At 43.7% G+C, this 27,935-nt stretch overlaps 1 protein-coding gene across 5 annotated transcripts; it reads left to right on the top strand.

The window, feature by feature from the left end:
- Nucleotides 1–331: 331 nt before the first annotated feature.
- Nucleotides 332–27,935, top strand: MFAP3L (microfibril associated protein 3 like). 5 transcript variants are annotated; one of them, XM_081926177.1, is made up of 4 exons: nt 15,024–15,092; nt 16,218–16,261; nt 18,084–18,494; nt 21,907–27,935. In XM_081926177.1, the coding sequence occupies exons 3-4, from the start codon at nt 18,212–18,214 to the stop codon at nt 22,779–22,781; spliced, it is 1,158 nt and encodes a 385-aa protein (XP_081782303.1). In that variant the 5' UTR covers nt 15,024–15,092; nt 16,218–16,261; nt 18,084–18,211; the 3' UTR covers nt 22,782–27,935. The 5 variants fall into 5 exon arrangements, with proteins under 5 accessions (XP_081782304.1, XP_081782300.1, XP_081782302.1 ...); XM_081926178.1 differs by lacking the exons at nt 15,024–15,092; nt 16,218–16,261 and adding an exon at nt 332–732 and having other exon boundaries at nt 21,910–27,935; XM_081926174.1 differs by lacking the exons at nt 15,024–15,092; nt 16,218–16,261 and adding an exon at nt 340–732.

Here is a 27,935-nt window from a genome sequence, read left to right as displayed (position 1 = left end):
GAAAAAACCCGGCAACAAATAGGCAGTTGTATTTAAAGGCAGTCTGCTGAATAGTAACCAAACAACAACCATCCCTTTTCGAAGCTTCTGCAAGGGATCCCTACGGTCCAGATACTAATTGTGCAGCGTTATCCCTTGTCATTGCACGTTGCTGGGCGGAGATCTGCCATCTTCCTCCACCCCCCGTCCCAAGGTTACCTACAGGAGAAGGGGAGTGTTCCCTAGTGGCCAAGCCTCTCCCGCCCCCCACCCCACCCCGGTGCCCCCTCTAGGTTCTGCGAGCGACCTTCGGCGGCTACGGAGAGGAGGGAGGAGGAGGATAGTCGCATTTTCACAGCAGCTTGGCTCGACCTCGAGCATGCTCAGTGGCGCTCTGACCTACTTATGCACGCCGAAGCCGGGGAGGTCTGGGGCTGCCGCTTTCACTGCGCGAGGGAGCCGGCGACGGCGCTGCGGCTTTCGGGGGAGGCGCGCAGGGCGCGCGCGCGCGGAATGCTGCAGCGTCCCGACGTTCCACGGTGGAACCTTCGTGGACACGCCGGCGTTCCAAAATCGAACGCGTCGCCCGGCAAGCTGCTCGAGGCGCAGCGGCGGAGCTCGTAAGGACGACTGCGGTCCAGAAGCCGGGACGGCAGGAAGGAAGCCGCCGCTGCGCGCACTCCTGTATCCCATTCCCTTTGCCGTATCGCCGGGCGCAGTGGCGGCGAGTAACGTCGGGACGGTGATTTGCAGGTAAAAAGAGAGAGAGAAAGAAAAGTGGGGTGGGATGGGGAGAGATCGCCTTTCCAGCTACGCTGACGCTTACTAGCGAAGTGAGGTGGGGGTGGTTGGAGAGAGAGAGAGAGAGAGAGAGAGAGAGAGAGAGAGAGAGAGAGAGAGAGAGAGAGAGAGAGGATGTTTTCAGAAGAATGACGGCTCTGGTCGCTCTGTTTGTTGCAACTTGTAGGAGTGTGGCGCTCTGGCAGGGCTTCTGCGGTGCCAGAACAGGGAGCTATTAAATGTGTCACATTGATCTTACCGCCTTTCTTCGGGCGAAAGCGCTCCAGGCGATCTCCATGCTAATGCAGCCGCCTACCTGGGAGGAAAAGAATCCGAGCTCAGTGGGACTTACTTCTGAGTAGACGTGTGTAGGGTGGATTTGTAAGAGGCAACGGGAGAGGAAGGGGAAAGGAGAGGAGGATGTGTGCCTCTGTTTGGTAACAAGATTCATTTGGTCTAAGTCATATGGGAGTAAAACAAAAAGAAAATGAAACTTTTAAAGAGAGTGCATCTGAGCATATGCAGAATTTTGCGTGAAGGAGGAGGACTTCCAGGCCAACAAAGGCCCAGCAGGCTTAAGTCACAGTCCCTTCCTTTTAAGGAATTAAGGATTTTTAGAGTTGGGGCTCCCAGCATCCAAAGTAAAGAGCATTAGCAGTCTAGAGATTGCCTTGGATTTGATACCAGTGGTGGATATATTTGTGAGTGAGAGAACCTCAACTCCCATTCACCTACCTGACTTTTTCCTAGGAACTGGGTCCTTGAACAAACTAGACATAAGGGTGATATTGTGTTGCCTTTGGAGCACTTGTTTCTGGGAAGGGGGTCCATCAGAGTGGACACCAACAAATTTGGAATGCTTCTTTAGTCTCAGACTGTATAAAAGAATGCCCCAAAGGCACCTTTAAAGCACACTCAGAGCCCTCTCCAAATTCCTTGCACTCTAGTTTGCTAAGGGTTGCTTGGAATTATAACTCTCTGAGGGGTGAACTACAGTGCCCAGAATTCTCTGAGGGGGGAAATGTGTTTTCAGGGTGCTTTAAAAGTATAGTGCATGCACAACCAGGAAAAGAGAAATGTTCAGGGAGGGTTATTTAGTAAATACTGAAATGGCCAAGTACAGCTCAAAGGCCTGGAGTGAGTGCTTTTGATGGCAATCTGTGTGTATGCGACTTAGGGGTTGGGGAGCGAGTTTGTTTCATGCCTGCCTGGGAGTGTTCGGTGGAATAATAATGCAATGAAAGTGTTGCAAAAGATAGAGATGGAAACAAACCCATCAGGTAACTCTTGGTATGATGCCATGGCTAGAGCAATGTTGCACTTTGTGTTTTGAAGTTCCCTTTGTTCATTTTGCCTTGTTGCCCAATGCAATACATGCCTAGTTTGATCCCTGCTTGCTAGAGACTAGGGATGTTTTCTGTGGGCTGTGGGTGGCCCAATATCCAAAAGAGGGTTTATACTAATGTTGCCATAAACTTAACTAAGAAACACACTAAGGGTCCCCTAACCTTCACCCAGCCCAACCTTGGTAATTTGAACTTGGTGTTTAATTTCTCATCCATTTCTCTGAAGCAGTAAATGCAAGCAAATAACCTTTTCAAATTGGGATTTTGCAAAAGTCCTTGTCCTTGAATTTAATTTAAACTGTCTGCTATCTTTCAGCACTTTTAATTAAAGGTGCTTCTTATTAGAATAGTTCCACAAGATGCTTATCTGGATACTGTAAATGGCCTAAAGGAGCAGCCATGCAGTTTCATGCTTTTCATAGCAACCTGACATTATCTACTTCAACAGTACAAACCCTGCAATGAAGGGAAATCTTATGAAACAAAGCAGACACAAGCATCCAACTCATTCCTATTTCATTTGTAGTATATAAACTTCACATGTGACACTATACATTTCTAACGCTCTAATAATATGGTTGGATCTTTCAGAGAATGAAATGCAACCTTTTCAGAACCTCCTCCCCCCCCAAAAAAAGATAACTTGTCCAATGATGTTCCCCCCCCCCTCCTGCTGCAATTCCAGAACCACATGTCTTTCCCTTTTTCAAGGTCATGTCCTCTCTTTGTTTCAGAGGTACAATATCTACTTGGTTGATATGAGTTCTCGTTTTTGATGTACATCAGTGCAACATAATTTTTTTATCAATGAGATTGAAGCTGCTGCCTTTGTTAGATTAGACAAAGTTTATCAAGGCCTGTACTCTGATTCCAGTCGTGGCCAGCCAGAGCTCTCCATTAATGTAAGGAAACAGACATTTCTTGTTATCTCTCTCTCAACTTAGGGGAGCTGAGAATCAAGCTTTAGCTCAGTGGTGGGTGGGTGGGTGCTTGCTTGCTTGCTTGCTTGTTTTTCCAGCAGAAGGTCTCAGGTTCCATTCTTGGCATCTCCAGGTAGGGCTGGGCAAAATACCGTATTTTTCGCTCTATAAGACGCACTAGACCACAAGATGCACCTAGTTTTTGGAGGAGGAAAACAAGAAAAAAAATATTCTGAATCTCAGAAGCCAGAACAACAAGAGGGATCGCAGCGAAAGCAGCAAAAGCAGCTGTTCTGGCTTCTGGGATAGCTGCACAGCCTGCATTCGCTCCATAAGACGCACACACAATTTCCCTTACTTTTTAGGAGGGAAAAAGTGAGTCTTATAGAGCAAAAAATACGGTACCTGCCTGAAACCCTGGAGAATGCCTTTCAGATATTGCAGACAGTTCTAAGCTAGATGGACCGCTGGTCTAACTTGGTATATGTTCTTTCCTATTACTGAACACAGAGGCTGCCAGAGTGTTTTTAGCTCCTATAAACATGGGAGCTGGACCAGTGTGATTGCTGCCTTCTTTAAGGTTGTTCCTGCATCACCCCATCTACATCAGGGATGGCAAACCTGTGGCTTTGTGGAAGTAGTTGGATGCCAAGTCCCACCATCCCCAGTCAACATTTTTATACAGTATTTAAGCAAAGGTGGGACACATGGTGATCTACCATGCCAGCAATGTCCTCCCCATTTTTTTTCTAGGTAGCAGTAATGTGTACGTTGGACTTATAACTTGAAAGTTTTCTTAACAGGCTGCACCAGTCACCGGATCACCATGGAAGCAGCTTTCCCACGCAACTGATCTACTGTCTCATATATGAGCCATTCTCTCACTTTACTTTGTTGGTGTTACATGTATCTATTTTCATCTGATAAACACTGGAGGAAATTTAATATATATTTTGCTGCTGAGCCCGAATAGTAGTCCACAAGCAAAACGTGAGCAGGAACAGAGAACCATATAATCCCAATGCACAATGTAGCCCTTAAATCCACAGTGTAGGCCATAGATGCTCAATAGATTGAAAAAGCAAGTAGCTCCCAATCTACCTATCCCACAGAGCTTGGAAAAGCATTAAAGAGTTATTGCAAGCATCTATCATAAGAACAAAATCTGTGAAGAAGAAATTGCATCTGAGAAGCTGGAGCTGATGGCAGCTATGAAGCAGCACAGAATCGCCATGGTTTATGAGAGCAGCAGGGAAAATTACAGGTTGCACCCAGGAAAAGAGGGGAGAAGGGTTTGTGTGGTTCATGCCTTGGGCGTGGGACATTTTGCTGCCTGAGGTGAAAAGGCTCTCAGTGTCCAATCCACATGCAAAAGCTAGCCTGACTGGCAATGATTTCAACACAGCACAGACCCTCCACCTGCTTGAAAGCAGTAAGCTAGTTTAGGGGGTGCAAGGCAGGCTGTGTGACACACACAGCTCTGTCCTTGAACACCTTGCCACTGCTCCCCGTTCCTTAGCATTTGCCACCTGAAGCAGCTGCCTCACTCTGCCAAGTGGTAATAAATGAGCTCTAAGGCTTGCATTCATAGCTGCTTCTGGAACATTAGTACACAGCTACCATCCTCACTGGGAAGCCACAGCTATTAATCTTTCCCGCTCCCCACATAATCATCACATAGGAAGTGGACCTGACAAGGTAAAATAGCTGACACAGGCCATTACTCTTCTTCAGCAACTGTAGACCTGGTTTATGACCCATACCAACATCTTTCCAAAGTCAGAGAGTTGCTTACAGCCCATGGATATTTCAAGGCCCATCCTGCTGAGCCTGAGATCCGGTGTATTTCTTAAACAATGGCAACGACACCACTGGGGGTAGCAGATCAAGGATTATAGAAATCAAAAGAATTATATATGATCTTGGCAGTACAAACTGTCATTGCAACTCAGTGGAAAACAGCCCCAAATCTTGCACTGGATGCTTGGTATTGCTCACTCAGAAGTATAGCTGTAATGGAGAAAATCACACATAATTTGAGATTTTGACATGGACTAAAACCTCCAGACCCTTTTAATATGATTTGGCATTCCTTGACGGCATATACAGTGGAGCCTTAATTTTCAAGACAAGCCTTGTCACAAACCAGGCAGATCTGGAACTATTTGATACCTGATCAATTAGATAGTCTTTACTTGGACTTCGTTATTTTAATTAATTGTATGTGCCTATTTTAAAGTTTTGTTTTTATCTTTTAATTGTGGTCTGTTATAATTGTTATCTCTGTTTTATACACGTTATAACATGAAATAACAATTAAAAAAACTTTTTTAAAAAAAGGATTATGGAAGTGAAGCAAGTTTCTTGCCAAGGATGTGGGAGACCCACACAGTAGATCTCTTAAATCCACATAAATGTCAGTCTGTCCCTGCAGTCCCTTGGTTTTCATAAAATATTAGCAAAGGCTGTGATTTTGTTCAGATTTAGCCCCGATTAAACTGCGCTCATAAAAAAGCCATTGTAGCCACTTCACTATAAATACCTTGTTGGAAAAGAGCTGAGAAGTGTTTTGTTTACAATGAAATAACCAATGTTTGGGGACTGGATAAAGTATGTCTGTATACAACAGTTTTATTGTCCAAAAGTTCTGGGTTTCTCCCAGATGCCTTGGCACTTCAGTAAAAGAGACTGTACTGTCTTTGCCCATGTTAAATAATAAAATCATTTTAGATAAGCATTCATAGGCCTAGTTTGCAAGGAAAAGCTTGAGAGCTTTATATTGGGTGGATAAAACTAGAAAACAAAATGAAATGCAGAGGAGAATACAGTATGAAGACTTTTCATTTTATAACTCAAAAGAAAGCATTATGCATAGGCCTGTGTGCAAATATGGGGGAGTGTTAAAATCCTGCAGTTTAATTAATTAATTTAATTAATTCTTTCACCTCAATGAAATGTGAATGACCCACTTTGCATCCTTACACTAAAGTGTTAAGGGTGTTCTTCATGTATGTATTCTGAATGTGTTTGCTCCAAGAAATAGAAAAGTATTGTTGCCATTTCCTTTGGCAAAGAGCAAGCACATGAGAAACGCTTTGGTTGAAAATGTCTCTGCTTTGTGTTTAAAAAGATACAGAACAGGTCTATCAACAGCTATTGGCCAATCCTGTTTTAGCTAGCTAGAGCTTACAAATTCATGGTTAGCAAGTCGATGAATTCTTGTTGCTTGTGGATGTGGGACAAATAATATGACAGCATTGCTGCCTTCAATCCTGTTAGAGGCCTTCCTGGAAGCTTCAGGCTCTGGGCCATCTCCAGCTAAAAGGTCACTTCTAACAGCATTACTACTACAGGTGTAAATACACCCTAAGACTTCATTCCCCCCCAAACTATATGAGGATTCCTGAGTACTTTTGCAAAGTCCATTGCTTTCCTAGAGTTCCAAATCTGCCTTCATTCCTACTGCAGCCTCAAAACTAGTAAATATATTAGTTTTGTCATGCTAATTATTGACTTAAAACAATTATTCTAACATTGCAAGTATTAACTTGCTCAGATTAGATTTAATAACTGCTTGTGAACTGTTTCAGAAACTGGTCCTAATCACAAAACTGGTAATCAGCCTCCTTGTATCTAGCTTATGATATTGGAATGAGGAAAGACCATTCATTAACACCTGGTAGTTACATGTGCCCCTGGGGTCCTGTGGGAGGGAGGACAGGATATATATCAAATAAATAATAATGATAATTAATATATATATATACATGCAACATACAGAAATAGGTCTACGCCCTTAATCCCTCGATATTAGAGCTGAGTTGAAGGTTCCATCTCAGAACCTTTCTTTTGAAGATTTGTGTATGGAGAAGTATGTGTAGGTAGGAAATGGAAAGAAATTTAGGGAGATTTTGAAGACTGCAGATCAACAGATGCTGCAATTCTGTGAACATAGAGTGGGCTTGCCATGTTCCTCCATGAAGCCTCACTTGGAGCGACACTGACTAAGGATTGGGAAGAAATTCAACTGAGTGTGCGTTTAAAGGCACAGCTACCTAATTTGCACTTTTAAAACCGCATGTGAAGCAAAGCACAGCCGCCTTCAAAATTCACACTTCTGAATTTTGCAGTGCAAGTAATGTGTACAAAAATGCACATGCTAGGATAATGTGTGCATATGTTAGTGAAAACAACACACAAAATATATCTCTGTTAGGAAATTGATTTCCAAAAGTGTGTATGTAGTATAAAAAAAATGCATACAAACATGTTCAGATAAATTCACACTAAGATATTGATGAATTTTCAAGTTCTTTAAAAATGCAAAGTGATGTGGTGAACTGAACTTAAAATGAGAAAATGAGAAACTGATTGGTACCGAAATTAACAGATTAGCCCATCCTTCTGACATAGTGTCATTCCACTGAGCATTATGGGTATACATGGTAATTGGCCAGAGAGCTGCTGCTGCTACAACAGCAACACTGAATTATTACTATTATTGATTAAATTTGTTTGTTGCTTTAGCTTGCCAAGGCAACCAAAAGCAACTTGCAAACAAACAAGCCAAAAACAAAACCCACACAGATACATTGAAACCATTAAAAACATTCTACCCACTTCTAATAGCCTACAGATAGTTAAAAGCCAAAAGCCTGGTTATAAAGGAATTGTTTTGCATGACACCTAAAGATATATAAGAAGTGGGATATAGAGCTTCTGCTCCCAGGAAACTAAAAATTCATAGAATTTCTTCCCATCCCCAAACAAATCCCTGAACACACCCCTCCACTTTCACCGCCTACGAATGGGTCTTCGGAAGTGGGGTGGTATTGTGCAGATTTGTTCTCTCTCCTTTGTGAGTATCAGAGTCTTTTGTTGAAACATTACCTTTTATGAGAACTACAAACTGTTCAGTGAATTAAAAAAAGCAAACTTGAGGAAATGTAACACTATTGTCAATAGTAACACTTTGTGGTCTTGTAAAAGGAGTTAATCGCTTTTTTTAAGAATGTGTGCATGTTCCTTAAGAACAGTCTCCACCTAACAACCAGGAAGATTATAAATGTTTGATTAAGGATGTTTGACCTGTAGGCCCAAGTCAGAAATACGCTTGCACCTTAGTTTAAAATAGTGATAGCACCCAAACCTGTAATTTGGGATGACCTGGCTGAACCCTTGGATTCAGTTTCTGTTGCAGTATTTGCCTTTTCCTTTCCCACCCCAACCTGGGTAGCAGGACAGAGAGTCCTTGGTTAGGCCTTCAGCTCTGCTACAGCAGTGCCCATCTCAATATAAGGAACAGTATAGGATGCTGTTTTGAATGCTTGCAACACAAACCATTGGAAATGTAGCTCTCATTTTTCTACTAAAGGCAACAGACGCTCTGAGGACTGTATTTACTATGAGTTGTATTCAAAGTAGCACTAAGTGGCAAGGGGAAGCCAGTCAGATGAGTGGGGTACAATTATTATTATTATTATTATTATTATTATTATTATTATTATTATTAAGCTCATTGTGCAAGTGGAACAACTTCTGTCTGCGCAATTGGACTTCTTACAGTCTCCCCTCACCAGCCATAGCTGTCAACTTTTCCCTTTTCTTGCGAATTTCCCTTTACAAAAGGGAAACGTTGACAGCTATGCCATCAGCACCCCCTAATTCTGTTCTGGCAGATCCCCCAACACTCTGGATCAGATTTGGGATTGCCATTGGGGCAGGGTCCTGTTGTGGAAGTCGTTCCACTCACACAATTATTCAGTTGAATACTGCCCTATAATTCTTCGCATTTGGGGATACCTCTGCAACTGCACCAACAACTTAACAGGAGCCCTACCACAAAGCTGCTCCCACTGTTGTTGATCCCTGGTAAGCTTTTGAGAAAGGGAAGTAGTGGCAGAGGGCTTGGAGAGATGGCCTCAGGGTAAAACCCATTGCAAATTATCACTAAGCTGGGACTGTTGATAGTACTTCTGAGCCCAAACACCTTGTTACACAAGCAACCCCATGGCTGTTTTGAAAAATTGGATGGATTGGTGTCCTTTAGTTCTTTGTTTGTTCCCTTTGTTTAAGCGCCTTAAGTTTGGGTATCTATAGCCAGACATGAGTTAATAGCAAGTATGTATAGTAATAATGCAGGAATTACAAATACTCTCTAGACACTGTTTGCCATCCCTAGAATCCTGTGTTGATTCCTCCATACACTCTGGAGACCAGAGGCCAACAGCGCCTATAAATCTTATCAAGGAACCGTGAAACCTCAATATCCCTGATTTTTTACGGTTCTTCTCCCTCTTGCTGCCTTTTTTTGTTGCCATGCCTTGTTGATTCTTCTTGCCTATGCAGGAGGTAAGGAACTTTGGGATTTGTTCTCAAGAGAGAGAGTCTTTCTCTTTCTGTATTTCACATTGCAAACTATAGGGTTTCCCCTAGAATACATTCTGTATATGGGGACTCTCTCAGGCCACACCCATCACCAGAGCTGCTTTGCACCTTCTTCTTACGTGCTTTTGCCTGTCTGTAGTGTGTCCTTGCACTCTGACCATGCTTCTTGTTTGACTGGAGGAGGGAAGTGTAAGTGTGAAGAAACTAACTCACCATACAAAGGTAAAATGTCTTGCTCCTTCCACTTTCGCATCTGGCCTTGTGCACCACTTTCATGTGGCCCCCTGGAAGGCTGTCTTGAAAAGGATTTGGACGCTGGGCTGAAAACGTTTCCCTGCTCCTGTTCTAGAGGAGGTCCTGGTCCAGCAGCTCACCAGAATATACTGCTTGCCTTATTCCAACACTGATTTTGATATGGCTCTAGCAAATCTTATGAGATCTACCAAAGTCTCTGGACACCCTGTATAGATAAAGGGATATAAGTTTGCATACACATCCTCTAAAGCACGATCTACAATTTAACCTTGTCTTTCTCTTCCTAGTAGGAATGCACTATTGTCCCATAACAAGTCAAGCCCCTTTGGACACCTGGAACTCAATAAAATGTACCACTTTCCATGTTTGGATCTTGCTTCTGCTGCTGTTTTAGGAAAGGAAGCAAGGAGGACAAGCACACAAAATTAGATTTGCTCCTTATTCCTGTCTCTGACTAATGGCTGATTCATTACGCGCACTGGAAAACAGAAGGGTGTTGTTGCCTGCGCATTGCTGAACCATAGGAAGCATATGAAATAGGAATAGATGAAAGAGTTCCCTAGCAGGTGCAGATTGTATTTCTCTAACCACTGAGTGGCTGCAAACAGGGATTAGGAGCAATGGCTTCCAGATCAGAGCATGGCTTCCGTAAACAGAGCCCTGAGCCCTAGCAAATCTTTTTTTGGAAATTAAACACTGGAAACAGTTAAATGGGGGGGGGGAGAGAGAAGCAAGTGGTGTGGCAGGGTGGTTGCAGGCAGAAGATGGGGGGAATTAGCCCAAGAGTAATGATTTTGCATTTCTCTCCTTCATTCTTAACAATAAGAGGGATTTAACTGCCTGATACATATGTGGTGTTAACGTGCATATATTCCACATGCACTGCAGCTTTGAAGAAGCAGCTGTACTCAGAGTCATTGCCTGGGGTATTCTTGTAATGAGTTAAACAAATATCTAATAAAGAGATACAGCTGTTTCTGGAATAATAGCTTTGTGTACCAAGCTACAGAGAGTGACTTGCCCGCCCTCATAAATAAACAGGGCTTCTAAATAAATCCAGATTATTTATGCAGCTGTCGTATTCACAAGCCCCTCAGAACTCCTCCAAAGAATAGATGAAATCAACCAAGCAAGGAACTAAGTGAACTTTTTTTTAAAAAAAAGACTATATATATATATATATATATGCTTTCGTAGATTTTCACGGGTACAGGAATGCAGGTTTTGGTGTCCTCGGGTGTCTTCCCGTGTAAAAGTTGGGGTGTCTAGGCGACGTTTCGACGAGGTCTCACTCGTCATCTTCAGGCTGGTGCTTTCGGCTTCTTGTTACTGGAACAGAGCAGGATCTCAGTGTTTGAGTTCCTATAAATACTGTTGAGGGGGTGTGGTGTATAGCCTCCAATGTTCTGGGCAGAGAGGAAGTTCCCAGGCTAGTGTGCCTTTTCTTCTTTTGTTCCTTAATTACTTGAGGGATATCTTGAGTGATTTCTTGAGTGATATCCTGAGTACCACTTAGGTGGGTCATTAGGTGTGGATTAGTTGCTAAAGTCTTTGTGTCTTGACCTCTTGAACTTTGTGAAGAGTTTTTCTGAGAAGATGGCTGTACTGCACTTAGTTGTGCTCTGGCTTGGCTTCGTGTATAGGGGCGAGCTGTGGTTTTGTGGCCTGTGTCAGCCAGATCTGTGTAGGGATTGCAGGGGGGTGCAGCATCTGGAGGTGCCACCATGGTTTGGCTACTGGATGGTGTCTGTAATTTATCTGTGGAGAGGGTCTGGGTTTGGGTCTGGTGTGGTTGATTGGTGATGGCGTTCTGTGTGCCTCTGGATCTGGTGTCAGTTTTTGAGGGGAGGGCTAATTTCCAGATGTCTGGCAAGCGGGATGTGTCGTCACGCTTGTTCATGTTGTGAGGGTGTTTCTCTATCTCGATGGCTTCCATGATTATTCTCTTGTGGTGATGTTCCATGTTAAAGAGCAATTTGGAATCTGCAAAATTAATTTCGTGTCCTGTTTCTTTCATGTGTTGGAAAAGAGAGGAAGTTTTTTCTTCTTTTTTGACGGCATTCTTGTGTTCTGCGATACGTGCATTTATTCGTCTGTTTGTTTGTCCAATGTACGTGGCTGGGCAGACTTTGCAGGGTATTTCATAGACCCCTTGGTTTTCCAACTGGATTTTATCCTTGGGGTTTCTGAGGATATTGGCTATTTTTTGGTTGGTGCAAAAGGCTGTTTTGATATTGTGTTTATGGAGGATTTTGCTAATTTTATCTGTAGTGCCCTTGATATAAGGAAGGAGGGCCATGCCATTGTTTTCTTCTGTGTCTTGGTTTTTGGGGGGTGTTTCTTTTTGGATTAGCTTCGTAACCCTGTTTTGCTGGTATCCATTGGCAATTAGCACATTTGAGAGATTCTGTAACTCAGTTGTCAAGTGGTCTTTGTCAGCCAGGCGTTTGGTTCTGGAGATGAGAGTCTTGGCTACGGAGTTTATTTGTGCAGGGTGGTGGTGTGATTGTGCATGTAAGTAGCGGTTGGTGTGTGTTTTTTTCCGGTAGATAGTGTGTCCTAGGGAGCCATCAGGTTTTTTGTAGATTAGGACGTCAAGGAAGGGAAGTTGGTTGTTGGCTTCTATTTCCATAGTGAATTGTATTTTGGGGTGTAGGCTGTTGAGATGTGTGAGGAAGCTATCCAGTTTTTCCTTCCCGTGTGGCCAAATTACAAAGGTGTCGTCAACATATCTGAGCCAAAGTTTGGGTTTGTGTTCTGACTTGTCTAAAGCATTGGTTTCAAAGTGTTCCATGTACAGGTTTGCGATGACCGGTGAGAGGGGTGATCCCATAGGTGCTCCTTCTATCTGTTTGTATCTTTGTCCATTGTGGATGAAGTACGTGTTGGTTAGGCAGTGGTTGGTCAGGTCCAAGATGTATTCGGGGGGATTGTATTTGTACAGAACGCCATCACCAATCAACCACACCAGACCCAAACCCAGACCCTCTCCACAGATAAATTACAGACACCATCCAGTAGCCAAACCATGGTGGCACCTCCAGATGCTGCACCCCCCTGCAATCCCTACACAGATCTGGCTGACACAGGCCACAAAACCACAGCTCGCCCCTATACACGAAGCCAAGCCAGAGCACAACTAAGTGCAGTACAGCCATCTTCTCAGAAAAACTCTTCACAAAGTTCAAGAGGTCAAGACACAAAGACTTTAGCAACTAATCCACACCTAATGACCCACCTAAGTGGTACTCAGGATATCACTCAAGAAATCACTCAAGATATCCCTCAAGTAATTAAGGAACAAAAGAAGAAAAGGCACACTAGCCTGGGAACTTCCTCTCTGCCCAGAACATTGGAGGCTATACACCACACCCCCTCAACAGTATTTATAGGAACTCAAACACTGAGATCCTGCTCTGTTCCAGTAACAAGAAGCCGAAAGCACCAGCCTGAAGATGACGAGTGAGACCTCGTCGAAACGTCGCCTAGACACCCCAACTTTTACACGGGAAGACACCCGAGGACACCAAAACCTGCATATATATATATATATATATATATATATATATATATATATATATATATAATCTTCACCTCAGCTGCACAGTGTCGTTTCTGTTTACCAGATTTTTACCAGCAGAGCAATGTTGTTTAAAAGGCATGCAGATAAATTTCAACACAAAAAATCCACTAAACCATTTTCATACAGAAAAAGTATGTTTCTTTATGGAAGAACTTTACTCTTTTCTTCTCTTTCTTTTTTATTTCAGCCTTAGCATTGATTCAGCTGCTATATAAAACTCTGGGGGCTGCAGATGTGGGAATCTCTCATGCTTCTGAATCCCCGCCCCTCAGTAATGTTTCCGGACAGCAGCTCTCATCATGTCTGACCATTGGCTATGTTGTCTGGGGCTGATGGAAGTTGGAGGTCAACAATATCTAGAGAGATGCTTGAGACCTAGGGGATTCAAAGATTGCTGCTCCCATATGAACCCACCTGGAATGCAGGGATTGGGCTGAGAGTCGTCCCCTCCCCCTTATCCGTGCCTTGAGCGTTATAATTTTATTGGAAATTCAAACACGAAAGTGATTTTTGCATCCATAATCCAATTCATAACCAATTCATATAGGTGATATCCTATATGATATCCAATTCATATAGGTGATATCCAGCATTAATCATGCTCAGAGTAGATCCATCAAAATCAGTAGACATGTTACTTAAGTTCATTAATTTCAGTGGGTCTCCTTTTGAGGATGATTAATGTTGGAATGTAATGTGTGGTGACATTTAGGGCACAAACCTGTGGTCACTAAGAAGGCATCCCGGGAGCCATGGGATTTTGCAGTGTTCCTTCCCCTGTTCCCTCAAGATGCCCCCAGGTGGGGCTGGGGAGAGATGAAAGCCCTACAGCTGGAATACCTCTTTCTCCTCAGGCTACCTCCTTTACTATCACAAATTCTCCCTCCCCTACTCATACTAGATTGCTCTGCCCATTGATAGTAGCCAAAGGATATTCCAAGTTGTGCTCTTTAAAAGAAAATGAAGGATGACACCTTCTGGTTTCAAGACCTGTTGTTACGATCCATATTCTAAAGGCATTTACAAGTCAAAGAAAGATTTTGCTGGGGCCATGCACAAAGAAAAAACTAAGATAGCTTGGCTAATTTCATTGGTACTTGCTACTCCGCAAGTGAGCAGATAGCTAGAGAGGTGGAGGATGTTGGCTTTTTGCACATTTTCTATTCTCAGGGAGAGTCCATATTCAAAGTTCAATACTTTATAAATTGGGAAATTATTATTAGTCATGATGGTAGCACTAATAATTAATTCACGAATCGCCTTTTACAGATCTGTCTCAAGGTGATTTGCAAACATATAAAAACCGCAAACATATGTTTAAAAACAATACAAAGAACAACTGCAAATAGGGTTTGAAATGCATAGCATAAGACAGAGACCTTTTCATTTGGCTGGAAAAACTTGTCGAAATGCAACTCCTCTGCCAATTATTGCAATCATTCATTGCTTTTCAATTGCTGCATGGAATGTGGCTGTGCAAGTATCATAAGCACTTATGCACAGTGCCTGTGGCATTGCTTGTGAAAAGCAAACACAGCCTTCTTCCTGTTCCCATGCCACTTTTACTTAATTGTTAAAAATGTTCTTGCTGCTGGTAGGTCCTCCATTGTGCTATTTCGTAATTATGCAGCTCTCTGATACTTGTGTTTTAAGGGTGCTTCCAGACTGGGTGTGTGTTGTGGGTTTGGTGTTCCTCAGTTTATTTGCTTCTAAAGAAGGCTAACAGCAGCTTGGTTTTCCCCACAGCTAGGCTATACCCCGTCCTGCAGAGATTCAAATCCCTGCTGGTAAGGAAATGCAGTATCACATGAAGGCTGCAATCCCAATCCCACTTTCTTGAGAGTAAGTCTCATTGACATTTTTATGATTTGGCAAAATTCCCCCCTTACGCCATTTTTACACCCGAAAACCAGCACATGTCAGGAATTTACCTGACGTATGCAAGCCTACATAATTACACTGTAAATGTTTTAGGGTGGAACTTATACAAATGTAATACCAAGGACAAAAAATGTCCCAATAAACTTGGAAGGCAGAAACTTTTTTGACTTCACAAGCTCATAAGAAAGAAAGAAGAGTATCACTCATTTTAAATCCAAATTTACTTTTGTTGTGCTGTTGCGTTTGTTGGGTTGTGATTTTCCAGCCCATATCTATAGGTATAACTAAAATTACTTGAATCTGTGAGCAGATGAAAGAAATGATTATACAGTCCTTTCCCCAAAATTAATGATGTGCCTGAAACAGATTGCTATGAGAGAAGTTATTGCATCTACACTCCACCCAGAACTGGTATTGGAGTGATTAAATGCTTCATTTGCACATTACAACATGTGATTTGTAGATGTGGCAGAGTGATGCGGCTTCAAATTTGACTGCAGGTCCAGTGTATGGTAATAAGTATCACAAAACAGATTTGCTTGCAAAGAATGCACTCAGGCCAACTGCTAAGAGAAATACTATCTGCACATGAAATAATATGTACCTGGGTAAGTTTAGCCTCGATTTGAATATACCTGTCAATTTTCCCATGATAAACATACAGTACCTTTTGTATTCCATCATGGAGTGGGGTGGGGAAAACAAATGAGACAAAACAAACAAACCCTGCTGCTCCTGATTGGTAAGACTGGGGATGGAAAGGACCCTGCCTAATATAATCCTATGCATGTCTATTCAGAAGTAAGTTACATTCCTAGGTAGGAATGAATGGACAGAGTTTCTCATTTTCCCCTAACCAATTCTCCGCATTTCTTAAGAACGCTTACTAATGAGTGATCCCCATTGAACAGAATGGGACATACTTCCAAGTAAACATGAAGAGGGTTACACTGTTATGCTGTGTCTAAGGCTCTACACTCTCTCTAGGAAGCAAGTTCCCTTGAAGACAATAGATCTTTCTTTTGAATAATGCATAGGATTGTACCACATCAGATCATACTATATTCCTTTTTCTGCTTGCTGCAGGGAAGTTGGGAGAGGGGAAGAAAGAGATTTTATTGTGAGAGAAGGTATGCACACATGCATTTTGGCGTAGTAACTTTCAGATGGGTGCGGTGCTTTGAAGATGCTGCCATAGTATATAAGTTGAGTGTGTTTCAGTGCCTATAATTCAGCTAGCGCTAGTGAAAAGGGTGGGGATGGAGAGATCCCAGAGGTGATGTTGTTCAACTATAAATGGCTCATAGAGTTGGAGACAATTGCTTGCTCATATAAAAACTGTGAAAAGCCAGAGAGATCACAGCTACCATTGAGTGGGACTTATCGATCACCCTTTCTAGCCTGTCATTGCCTTGAGTTCACATCGTTGAGACTGAACTTTTGAACCCAATGTGTTGCCAGAAGCGGAGCACATGCTGTACACCCGGGGGCGGGGCCATGAGGGTGGGGCGAGCAACCCAGGGGGTGAGACGCCCATGGGGGCAGAGCGACCTGTCCATGGGGATGGAGCGAGCCACCCATGGTGGGCTGCTTCCTGGGCGGGGGCAGGAGAAGGGAGCTGGGCCACTTTGCCAGCAGCCTTCCTCCCTTCCCTCTTCCTTTTGACAGCTCAGGGGAGGCTCCCCCCCCCCGAAGCAACCATGACTCCCAAGCCTCCACCAACTTGGGAGTCGTGGCCAAATGTCACCCCCCTCAGTGATGACACCTGTGGCGAACCGCCCCCACCGCACCACCTTCTTCCACCTCTGTGTGCTGCATCAGTAAATCCTAATGTTTTGCCTTTCCTTCCAAGCCAAAATCTGTAGGTTGCATATGATAATCTTGTTTAGAAGTACATTGGTTTGGATACTCTTAAAACATGTCTTCATGAAATTTAGAGCCTCCTATGTCATTATAAAGGGTTGCATTAATTAATTTGCAGGACACAGTACCACATAAAGAGGTGGCCAAGCATTGCTTTGTTGTGTTGGGATTAATGGGAGTGTGACAACATTTTGCTTCCATAATGCTTTCTACTCTTCATTACATGACACAATCAAGGGAAGGATTACAACTGAGGGCTGTGAAAATCCTCACCAGCAATGGACTTGTTAACCATTTGAAGCTACTGGGCTAGCCTAATTTCTGCAGAAGCTTTTTTCAGACCATTCCTTTTGGTGTTTCTGCTTTTGGGCAATTCTCATCAGGGAGGAAAGAAAAGCCTCCTGGTCCTTAAGACTTGCTGTGGATATCAGCTGTTTGGTGTTTCTTGAAACACTAATACAGGGAGGCAGCAACAGCAGAGAAATGGTTATTTACTCCCTGGGCACATTTTCTCAAGTCCTAGTGTGCTATAGCTGCTTCCAAGGATTGCTGGACTTTTCTGCCCCCGTGACTCAACTATTGATAGATTCGTTGCTCTATTAATAATATCAACCACATTGCACTGCTTTAATGGAACAGATCACAACTTACATTCTGGATCTAGTGAAACTTTAATTGCATCGCCAGTAGAGAGGTTTTTTGCTGGATAATTGACTGCTAAAAGGTTATAATAATTCAAATGTGTTTCAGGGCTCTGCCTGCGTTATAAGCTATGACCTTAGCTACATTCTTTCACACAAAAATCATGTGTGCTTAAATATTTTTGCATCCCCCCCCCAGCAGCCTTTTATATATGTGCTTATGTGATTACCTCTTGATGTTGTAGGATTACACCTCCCATCATCCCTGACCATTGGCCATGTTTATGAGTTTGATGGGAATTGGAGTCCAGAAACATCTGGAGGATACCACATTGGCTACTCATGGTGTAAGCAGGTTGGCATAGCTGGACTGGTTAAGGACATATTATTCCACTTTCAGTAATGTTCCTCACTCCCATTTGCTGATATTACTCGTCTTATTTTGCAGGGTATTATTTTCTTGGCTCTTAAAATTTCATGGATCGAGGTTAATATTACCCGTGGCTTCTTCAGGACAGTGCACTACACGATTCCTGGCCTATCCTTAAGTCTGCTCTGCAGTGCACAAGAAGACAGATGAACATGTTCAGCCGCCACCTCCTTTTGTACTATTGGACTACCGTACACCTTTCCATCTTGCTAGCAGTCTTGACAGCTGCTGAAGATGTCACGAACAGCACTTTAAACCACACTCATATGCTCTTAGGATCTTTGCCTGTGGTCGTCTCCAGAGTTGATCACATTATAGTCAAGGAAGGTTACAGTGCCTTGATTGACTGCAACGTTCAAGGTAATCCGGGGCCAGAGTACAAGTGGTACAACTCCAATGGCCATTTGCTGAAGGAAGATGGGAATACAGGTATGTAATGGTGGAGCTAACACATGGTCCGCCTAGTGCATACATGAGATGCTACAGTTATTGTGTTACATATTTATTTTTTAAAGATATTTCCCACTTGCCTTCCTGAGCAAATTCCCTCACAGGACAGCTTTCATGAACTAAAATGCTGTATACTAAAGGTAAAGGGACCCCTGACTGTTAGGTCCAGTCGTGGACGACTCTGGGGTTGCGGTGCTCATCTCGCTTTATTGGCCGAGGGAGCCGGCGTATAGCTTCCGGGCATGTGGCCAGCATGACAAAGTCGCTTCTGGCGAACCAGAGCAGCACACGGAAACGCCGTTTACCTTCCCACTGGAGTTGTACTTATTTATCTACTTGCACTTTGACGTGCTTTTGAACTGCTAGGTTGGCAGGAGCAGGGACCGAGCAACGGGAGCTCACCCTGTTGCGGGGATTTGAACCGCCGACCATCTGATCTGCAAGTCCTAGGCTCTGTGGTTTAACCCACAGCGCCACCTGTGTCCCTCTGCTGTATACTAGGGATAGCTATATATGAGGACCCCCCAAAGCATTTTTTTTTTTGCTCTGTCCCCCACCATTTCTTGTAACAGTGGCACAAATGGGGCATGAGTTGAGTGGAGAAGTTTAAATCCTTCGACCTAAAGCAACACCCTGATAGGAATTCAGCTCTCCTCCTTCCCCAGTCATCAGCTGGATCATTTGACAGATTGTGGCCTGTGTGTGCAAATAAGAATGTGGGGTAGTCTCTCCCACTTTGGGCCATGCTCACCTATGGCACGTAACCCCTGGAAGACTGGTCATGGGCGAAGGTGGCCAAAAATGGTTCACAACCCCTACTGTACACCATAAGCACATAATAACAAACCATCATTTAGAAACAGTAAAATGAAATAGCCCATGAAAGTGATGGCAGCAGCAAAGATGAGGTCAGCGTGACAATGCCAATAAGTAAATAAAGTGCAGCTGAACATAGAATGTCATTTCAGCACCAGTTCAGGTTGATAGGATTAGAGAACCGTTTTTAGGAATATGTATCAGTTTACAGCACCTGTGCTCAGTGGCACTATATCAGGGCAGGACTTTGGGGCAGAAGTCCAGGGCCCTGCCCAGCAGAATGAGCAGCAGGGCAGGCTTGCCACATTTTGAAGTAAGTGGAGTATGACATATCGCTATCTCGTTTATTTATTAAATTTAGATCCCACATCTTCCTCTAAAGCAGGCATGGCCAAACTCGACCCTCCAGCTGTTTTGGCACTACAACTCCCATCATCCCTAGCTTAAGAAGAAGAAGAGGAAGAAGAAGAGTTTGGATTTAATATCCCGCCTTTCACTCCCTTTAAGGAGTCTCAAAGCGGCTAACATTCTCCTTTCCCTTCCTTCCCCACAACAAACACTCTGTGAGGTGAGTGGGGCTGAGAGACTTCAGAGAAGTGTGACTGGCCCAAGGTCACCCAGCAGCTGCATGTGGAGGAGCGGAGACGCGAACCCGGTTCCCCAGATTACGAGACTACCGCTCTTAACCACTACACCACACTGGCTTAACAGGACCAGTGGTCAGGGGTGATGGGAATTGTAGTCCCAAAACAGCTGGAGGGCCAAGTTTGGCCATGCCTGCTCTAAAGGATGCTATGTCAATACTAAAACAATACAATTAAAACTCCTTTTTTTAAAAACAAAACAGTTCAAATCTCCTAATGCCCTTGAATAGCAGCTGGTGCAGAGCAACCATGGGAGAGGAGCCTTGCTTGTGGACTGCCCTGGGGCAGCTGGCTGGGCAAGAAGCAGGTTTTGTTTTCTGCAGTCGCTTCCTGTGCAGCTAACTATGCGCAGCAGAAACGTGTTTACACATTTTCTGCCCAAAGAAAGCAAAGGAAGGAACAAGCTGAACTGTGGAGGACAGAATTTCAGAAGCAGCGTAGGAGGCTCACAGCACATGCTTTTGTGCTCTGAGAGATTCCGCTAGAGTTTGAATGACGCTGCTGGGGCTCAAAAGACCTGCAATTTGCAGCGATGTTATTTAAAGCACTTGCAAAGCACCTCTCCCTGTGACAGGCAGGAGGACTGCCTGTGGTGTGCAGGACAAGGCGGGCAAGGGCACAGAGGGCGGCCTTGCCTTTGCCACTGCAAGCCATCAGCGTTCTCTGCCCACCTGCTCCTTGCTCATGCACTCTGCTCTCAGTTTCTTTCCCCATCTAGTTGCTCTCACCCAAACAGTTATGTTGGGGGTTCTGGCATTAGGCAAGTGTTGCAGCTCAGTGGGGGAGCACTGACTTTGCATGCAGAAGGTTCCAGGTTCAAATCCTGGCATCTTCAGGTTCAGCTGGGAGGGACTCCTGTCTGAAATCCCAGAGAGCGTCTGCCGATGTGACCAATGCTGAGCTAGGTGGATGGTTGCTTTGTCTCATTATAAGGCAGCTCTCTGTATTCCTAAAAGGTTGGGTAACCAGTGAGGAGGAGAGCCTTTGCCAGAGAGCTCCTGTCAGGCAGATGAGACAGTACTTGGCTAGATGAACCAAAAGTCTGACCTGGTATAAAGGAGCTTCCTAAGGTGGGAGAAGCTGCTTTAACCTCTCTCTTCCCCCAGTTCTGCGTTTTAATGCCTGTAGTCATTGCCTAAAAATGAATATATATGAGAAAATCTCTGTTAGGTGCATTTAAGTCTATTTATGTTACTGGGCTTAACCTTGTCTAACTGTGCTAAATTTTGTTCCTTGGTTAGAAGACTGGTTCATGTTTCAACTTGCTTACAAAACCACTTAAATTCCATTTACTCGCACAAGATACATTGGCTTTTGGACCACAGGATGCCCTTCAGGTCAGATGAATTTAAAAGTTCCAAAGGTTGTTCTTACTTTCTTTATTTTGATCACAGCACACAGCCAGTTTAGCCACTGAGCAAGATAAACCATAGCAATCCTGACAGGATATGTTTGGGTTATTGTCTTGGCCCATATAGAAATGTAATAAAATATAACCATTATTATTATTGTGGAGAACAAATCTATGTGGGTGTTCTGCTTGCATGTAAACCCTATATGTGAGTGGGGACGAAATATGTAAGCTCCACCCCACTCCCACCACTCTCCAGCTTTGGAGAGAGGGCGGGGGTCATGTGATACAGAGACAGGAGCTTCCATTATTCATGGAGGATCACCCCCCACACACACACACGCACACCAAGTTTGAGGGCGGCAGGGATAGCCATTTGGGGACAGGCTTAGCGCACTGTCTTTGCATTCTCATGGTCCTATATGCACGCAGAATGCCCAAATAGGACTGCTGTAGAACATTATTTCCAAGTTATTTGCAGATAGCATTGATGCATGGTTGTGATAAAAAAAAATATTCTGCTGACACTTAGTTTGCTTAAACAAAGGCATTTTACTGATCACTTTTGCGTTCTTTCCAGCAGGGAAATGGATTTTTGACAACGGGCAATTGAACATTACTAGTGTGTCATTTGAGGATCGAGGAAAATACATGTGTGTTGCTTCTAACATCTATGGCCAAGCAAATAACACAGTGACTCTGAGGGTTGTCTTTACCTCTGGAGATATGGGGGTCTACTACATGATTGTATGTCTTGTAGCATTTACCATTGTCTTGATCTTAAACATCACTCGGCTGTGCATGATGAGCAGCCACCTAAAGAAGACTGAGAAAGCGATCAATGATTTCTTTCGGACGGAAGGGGCAGAAAAGCTGCAGAAGGCTTTTGAGATTGCGAAACGCATCCCAATCATCACATCGGCAAAAACCCTTGAACTTGCCAAAGTCACGCAGTTCAAGACCATGGAGTTTGCCCGCTACATTGAAGAGCTGGCTAGGAGTGTCCCGCTGCCCCCTCTCATCATGAACTGCAAGACTATCATGGGAGAAATCATGGAGGTGGTGGGGCTAGAGGAGCAGGGCCATAACTCGGTAAGGCAGTCAGCTGTAGGACAAGAGACTGCTGAGACGGAAGATATGTACATGATTCCCAACTCCCTAAAGCGTAACAACTCTTTCACTGCTGACTCAGATGCTTCCTCTCTGCACGAACCACCGCTGAAGATTGCGATAAAAGTGTCGGTCCACCCGTTGGCTAAAAAGGACTGGGTGGATGACCAGTCACACGGCAGTATACAATTGGAAATTAAAAAGGAGAAGGAAGAGGAGGAAATTGTCGAAGCGCCAGAAGAACCTCCTGAGCCGGCCTCAGAGCCTCCCAGTGAACCAAACACTCCTGAGACAACTCTGGGAAGCAACATGGACACATGCACTGTTTACGAAAGCCATGTATGACACAATCTTCAAATCTATGCATAGCAAGAATATTAGGTGGAGCACTCTTTAAAAACAAAAACAAAAAGGATAATGTTTTTGCCAATAAGCCTTACCTAAAGACTATCATAGCAAAAGCCTGCATGTATGGATTACTGGGGCCTTTCTTCCTGAGGGTCGAACCAGACGTTACGGCTGAATACACGCCATACATTTAAAGTGCATCTCCCCCACCCCCTCCAAAAAAAGAATGCTGGGAAGTGAAATTTATCCCTCATAGCTACAATTCCCTGCGCCCTAAACAAACTACAGTTCTCTGGATTCTTGGAGGGGGTTATTTTAAATGTATGGTATGTACCCACTTAGCATGACTAGCAATCACACCTGGTGGTGTTTTGTTTTTAAATTTAAATACCACACATGGGATTCTCCACTTTTCGACTTGGGTTGGGAGTCTGGGGGTTTGTGGAACCCAGGAGATTTAACCTTTTCTCTCTAGCCACAACCCCAATGAACCTCTTCCCTACACTCGGCATGTGCAGCATTTAGCAGCAAAAGTTTCCATTGCTGAAAAAAATCTGGTCCCACCACACATCTGATGCAGAAAGAGGAAACCTGCTAATTGTGCTATGAAAGTCTGGCTCGGCCCTTAGTTTAGTCAGGAGGTTTGTGAAGGAATAATTGCTATTACACTAATATGAATTGCATTTTAATGTTCAGGAGATTTTTTTAAAAAAAATCACAAAATATTTACCTCAGAATTGTTTGGGTCAGCTTGTGATGGGTACTTGTAATCCATGTATAGTGCTTGGAAACAGGACTTATAAGTCTGGATCCCCGAAGATCTTTGACTTCGGAGCAGGGCTCCTGAAGTCAACGGAACTATTGTTTTGTTCTACTATTGAAATGTTTCTCAGTTTATGTAACAAAGCAAAGAGGTTCTCCCCACCCCCGCCCCCCGCCTGCCTTGCCTCTTTCTTCTCTGTGACTTGCTCCCTTACGTGTCTCTTGTGACTTTGCTCCCATGATTTTGTAATGCTGTTCAAGAGGGAGCATTTCCCTAGCCAAATGAAAATCTATGTGGGCTGCCATTTACTAGCGCTTTGTAGCAAGCAAGAAGAAGGTCAGATGAATTTATTTCATTTGAAAGCAGGCAATTTGTATTTAGAGCATGTGGAGTGGGGGAGGGTGGAGCGGGGGAAATGTCCTCCTTCTTTTGCTCCTTTGGAAGAAAGAGCCCAACAAATGTTGCTCCATGGGGAGGGTACACTAAGCCACTTGTTTCCGTTGGAAGAGGGCTATTTGTCTCCAGCTAGAAAGCTTTATACAAACAACGAGTGCAGTCTGGAGCACAGTTGCCCACTCCCCCAGCTATGATGGCCATGTGCAAAGGAGAACTTGGCCCCTTGTGTAAGAGAGGAAGTTCTACAGGTGATGTTTGTCATGTAGGGACTTAGACGCAGCGGTTCTCAACCTGTGGCTCCCCAGATGTTGTTGGACTGCAACTCCCATCATCCCTGAGCTCTGGCCTTGCTAGGGGTGATGGGAGTTGTAGTCCAACAACATCAGGTTGAGGGAGGCTGCCCTAACCTATGCACAATACGGTTGAATTGTAATGAAATGTGAATGCAGGTCACTGTGTAGCATGGGAACAGCACTTGCAAATCTATGATTTGGAGGGGAATTCAATTATTTGCTCAGATGTTTGGAAAGAAGCCATTCGACCTCTGTGAAGTCAATGAATGTAAATCTACACTGGCATTTATGGGCAGCCTGGTATTGGACAAGTCTTGAGCTGAAGGATAACTTCACTGCATAAATTATGTGAACATATTGAAGGATGCAGGATGTAACAATCATAGTGATCTGGTTTATATCTTATTAGTTATAATGTAGGTCCACAGGCGCCAATCGCTGTGGCACAGATGGTCATCTTAGCATAGCTCCAGCAGATTCTACTTCCCTGGTGTCACCAAGAAGCATATAGTTTTCCTACAAGATCAACTCTTGCATAGCCAGAGAGTCATTATGTATATACTTTAATAGACAGCCTGTGCTAAGGAAAAGATAGCAGTACATTAAATGCTCACATGAAATGTCTTCTGACCTCACTGAGGCTCCTTTTAGGAATCTCAGAAGAGACCTACTGGATCCAACACTACTGGATCAGATGCAAAGGCGAAAAGTCCATGTGGATGAGTATACTAGCTCCACCTCCCATTGTTCTGGTCACTCTCCGTGTGATGAGTTGAGACTGCCCTCTTGTACTTGTGAATTCTCCCTGTACATTTTAGAACACTGAGAGTACAGGGCAGCCAACTCTCAACTTGTGGAGGATGCCAAGAATAGCAATGTGGGTATGCTAGCACATCCCCCTCATGTATTTATTTAGTATGCCATGCAAATGTCTAGATGGGGCTTTTGTTAAAAAAGATTTCTTAAGCTGCCACAAGTTGCATGTACAGTCTTAGCACTTAGATGCCTATTTGATTGCTGTCACTACTCAGGAATTTATAGATCTAAGCAGAGCCTTTGCCCCAAGAAAAGCTCGGATGAGTTAGAAAGAGAAGTAAATTAACTCAAACATTCTCCTTTCCCTCTCTGCTTTCAGCTTTTCTTCCTTCCATTCATTCACTTAGAACACGCTCCTTGTGTGCAGCTATTCACAAGACCTATACATTAGACTATAGCTACTTAACCTGGAGTCACCATATTTAAATCCATGTGACTTTTCCATAGCAAATGGTCCAAGAATTAAGCTTGTCCAAAGATTAAGCCCTGTCTTTCATCTATTTACATGTCTGTGAGGTTCGGATGTGGATATACTGAGTGCTGAACTGCAGACTTCCCATTTTACTTTGTGGAATTTCATAGCTTCTATATTCCTTCAAGATGATGTTATTTGGGGAGGGGGGAATTGGGGGGAGGAATTCCATAAATTAGCATTTTAGCTTTGGAATAGTTGTGCATCAGTAACAGACTACAGGCCTATACACACTTAGCATGAGAGTAAATCCCTTTGTACTCAGTGGAACCTCTGAGTAGGCATGTGTAGGATTGCACTGTTAAATGCAGTATACTGTAACAGCAAAATTAAATTTCAAAAGGAGTGTAGATGCTGCTTATTGCCTATTATTTTTAAAGGCAATCCTTTTCTTAACAGTCTTACTGTGTTCAGTATTTGATATGCACAGGCAATGAGTCATGCAAACCTCAGACTAGATAAAGTTCCTGCCCTGGAGAGCTTGCAACTAAAAACCAAGATTAATACGTGAAAAGGAGCAAATGGCACATGCAGCTTATATTTATTTTGTGCAGCACTATATAAACTAAATGGCAGCAGGTTAAGACAACAAAGGGTCTCCTAGCATTTTAAAGATTTAACCAATTTAATCATCTGTGCACAAGAATTTACCTCAGCCAATTGAACCTGTTGCCCTCCAGAAGTTTTGAACTGCAAACTCCCCTCAGCCCCAGACAGCACCTGGAACAGGAGCAGGGTTTATGGGAGTTGTTGTCCAAAACATCTGGAAAGCACAACATTGTGGGAGGCTGCTCTACATCAGGTGCATGGCGTTATCCTCAGTTGTAAGGTATATGTATTCAGGGGGTGGGAACTAAAAAGTGGTATTAAATAGCAATGACGTGCACAAAAGTACCACCTGTAACAGTTAAATTAAAGCTTTAAAATGTATGCAAAATAACCATAGTGATCATCAGGCTGAACCAAGCAGCTTGGTTCTTTGGCAGTGTCTTGGCAAAGCAAAAACAGAAAGGAACACTTCTCACCATATGTGCTGTTCTTTCCTGCGTTTCCATGTGTCATTGTCGGCTCTTAGCAGGGCTCTGGAGTGTGGTCTTAGGCTAAAAGCTCAAGAAGAACCCTTTCCCTGTCAGGGTGAAGGTAACTCCACAAATAAGAGGCTTGAGGAGCTACATCACTGGATTATGGTTTAAATAGGTTGTGCAGGAAGAACCAATGTGGTATTCCTCCATGTGTTGTTGACCTACAACTCCCTCCATCCCTGATCATTGACCATGGGCCTGATGGGAGTTAAAAGGGTAAAGGGACCCCTGACCATTAGGTCGAGTCGTGGCCGACTCTGGGGTTGCGGCGCTCATCTCGCTTTATTGGCCGAGGGAGCCAGCATACAGGTTCCGGGTCATGTGGCCAGCATGACTAAGCCGCTTCTGGCGAACCAGAGTAGCGCACGGAAACGCCATTTACCTTCCCACCGGAGTGGTACCTATTTATCTACTTGCACTTTGACGTGATTTTGAACTGCTAGGTTGACAGGAGCAGGGACCGAGCAACGGGAGCTCACCTCGTCGCGGGGATTCAAACCGCCAACCTTCTGGTTGGCAAGCCCTAGGCTCAGTGGTTTAACCCGCAGCGCAACCCGCGTCCCTCAACAAATTGTAGAGGGCACCAAATTGGCTACTCCAGGGGTTAGTGTCATTTTATCACATCTCAAATACAAAAGGACCTATGATGTAGGCTAAATACTTCCGTGAATGTGCTTAGTCTAAAACAGAAACCCATTCTTGGAAGGGTGAACTAGCTATTGATTCTTTAATGCAGCTTTTTTTGTCTCTTCTTAGAAGATGTGTTCCTGCCCTCTGCTTGTCAGCTTATCTTACAGGAGCTGCACTTTAAGATGCCAGTGTCTGCCTAATTTTTCTGAATTGTTAACTGTGAGTCTAGTATAGGAGAACTTGTGGCTTTGTCATTCTTCTGCTCAACAGATAAATTTTAAAAAATGTACTGTAATGTATCAACAGGTTTTCCTAACCTAAGGCAGCGCGTCGACTACTGCTCAAGCAACTGTAATCAATGTTAAAGTGTTAAGTATTCATTCAAGCCTGAACTTAGAGAATTGCCAACAATTAATTACCTGGGCCAGAGGTGAACAACTACCTGTGGCTCTCCAGATATTGTTGGGCATCAACCTCGGACAGCAAGTCCAGCAGTCGGGGATGATGGGGGTGTTTCATGTTGTCCATCCTGACTGTGGCTATCCTGGCCAAACACTATTTATGGACTGCAAACCTATGTTCACAGAATGTAGAATTTCTGCATTTTCCTCGCTGCAAAGAAACTGCTTGCACTGAAGCTAATGTTGTCTTCATTATTTCAGGACAAATGTAATGAACATGAGTATTCTGCTGCACAAA

This window comes from Podarcis melisellensis (assembly GCF_964234715.1).
Source record: "Podarcis melisellensis genome assembly, chromosome: 9".
Taxonomy (NCBI): domain Eukaryota; kingdom Metazoa; phylum Chordata; class Lepidosauria; order Squamata; family Lacertidae; genus Podarcis; species Podarcis melisellensis.
The sequence above is the reverse complement of the archived record's forward strand: the minus strand, read 5'-3'. Positions and strand labels throughout refer to the sequence as shown.

Bases quoted from the DNA above. Each gene is read 5' to 3' on its own strand.
- MFAP3L (XM_081926174.1), top strand. From the start codon at position 18,212: ATGAACATGTTCAGCCGCCACCTCCTTTTGTACTATTGGACTACCGTA. The intron at 18,495-21,906 runs GTATGTAATGGT...CGTTCTTTCCAG, and splicing joins GAAGGAAGATGGGAATACAG to CAGGGAAATGGATTTTTGAC.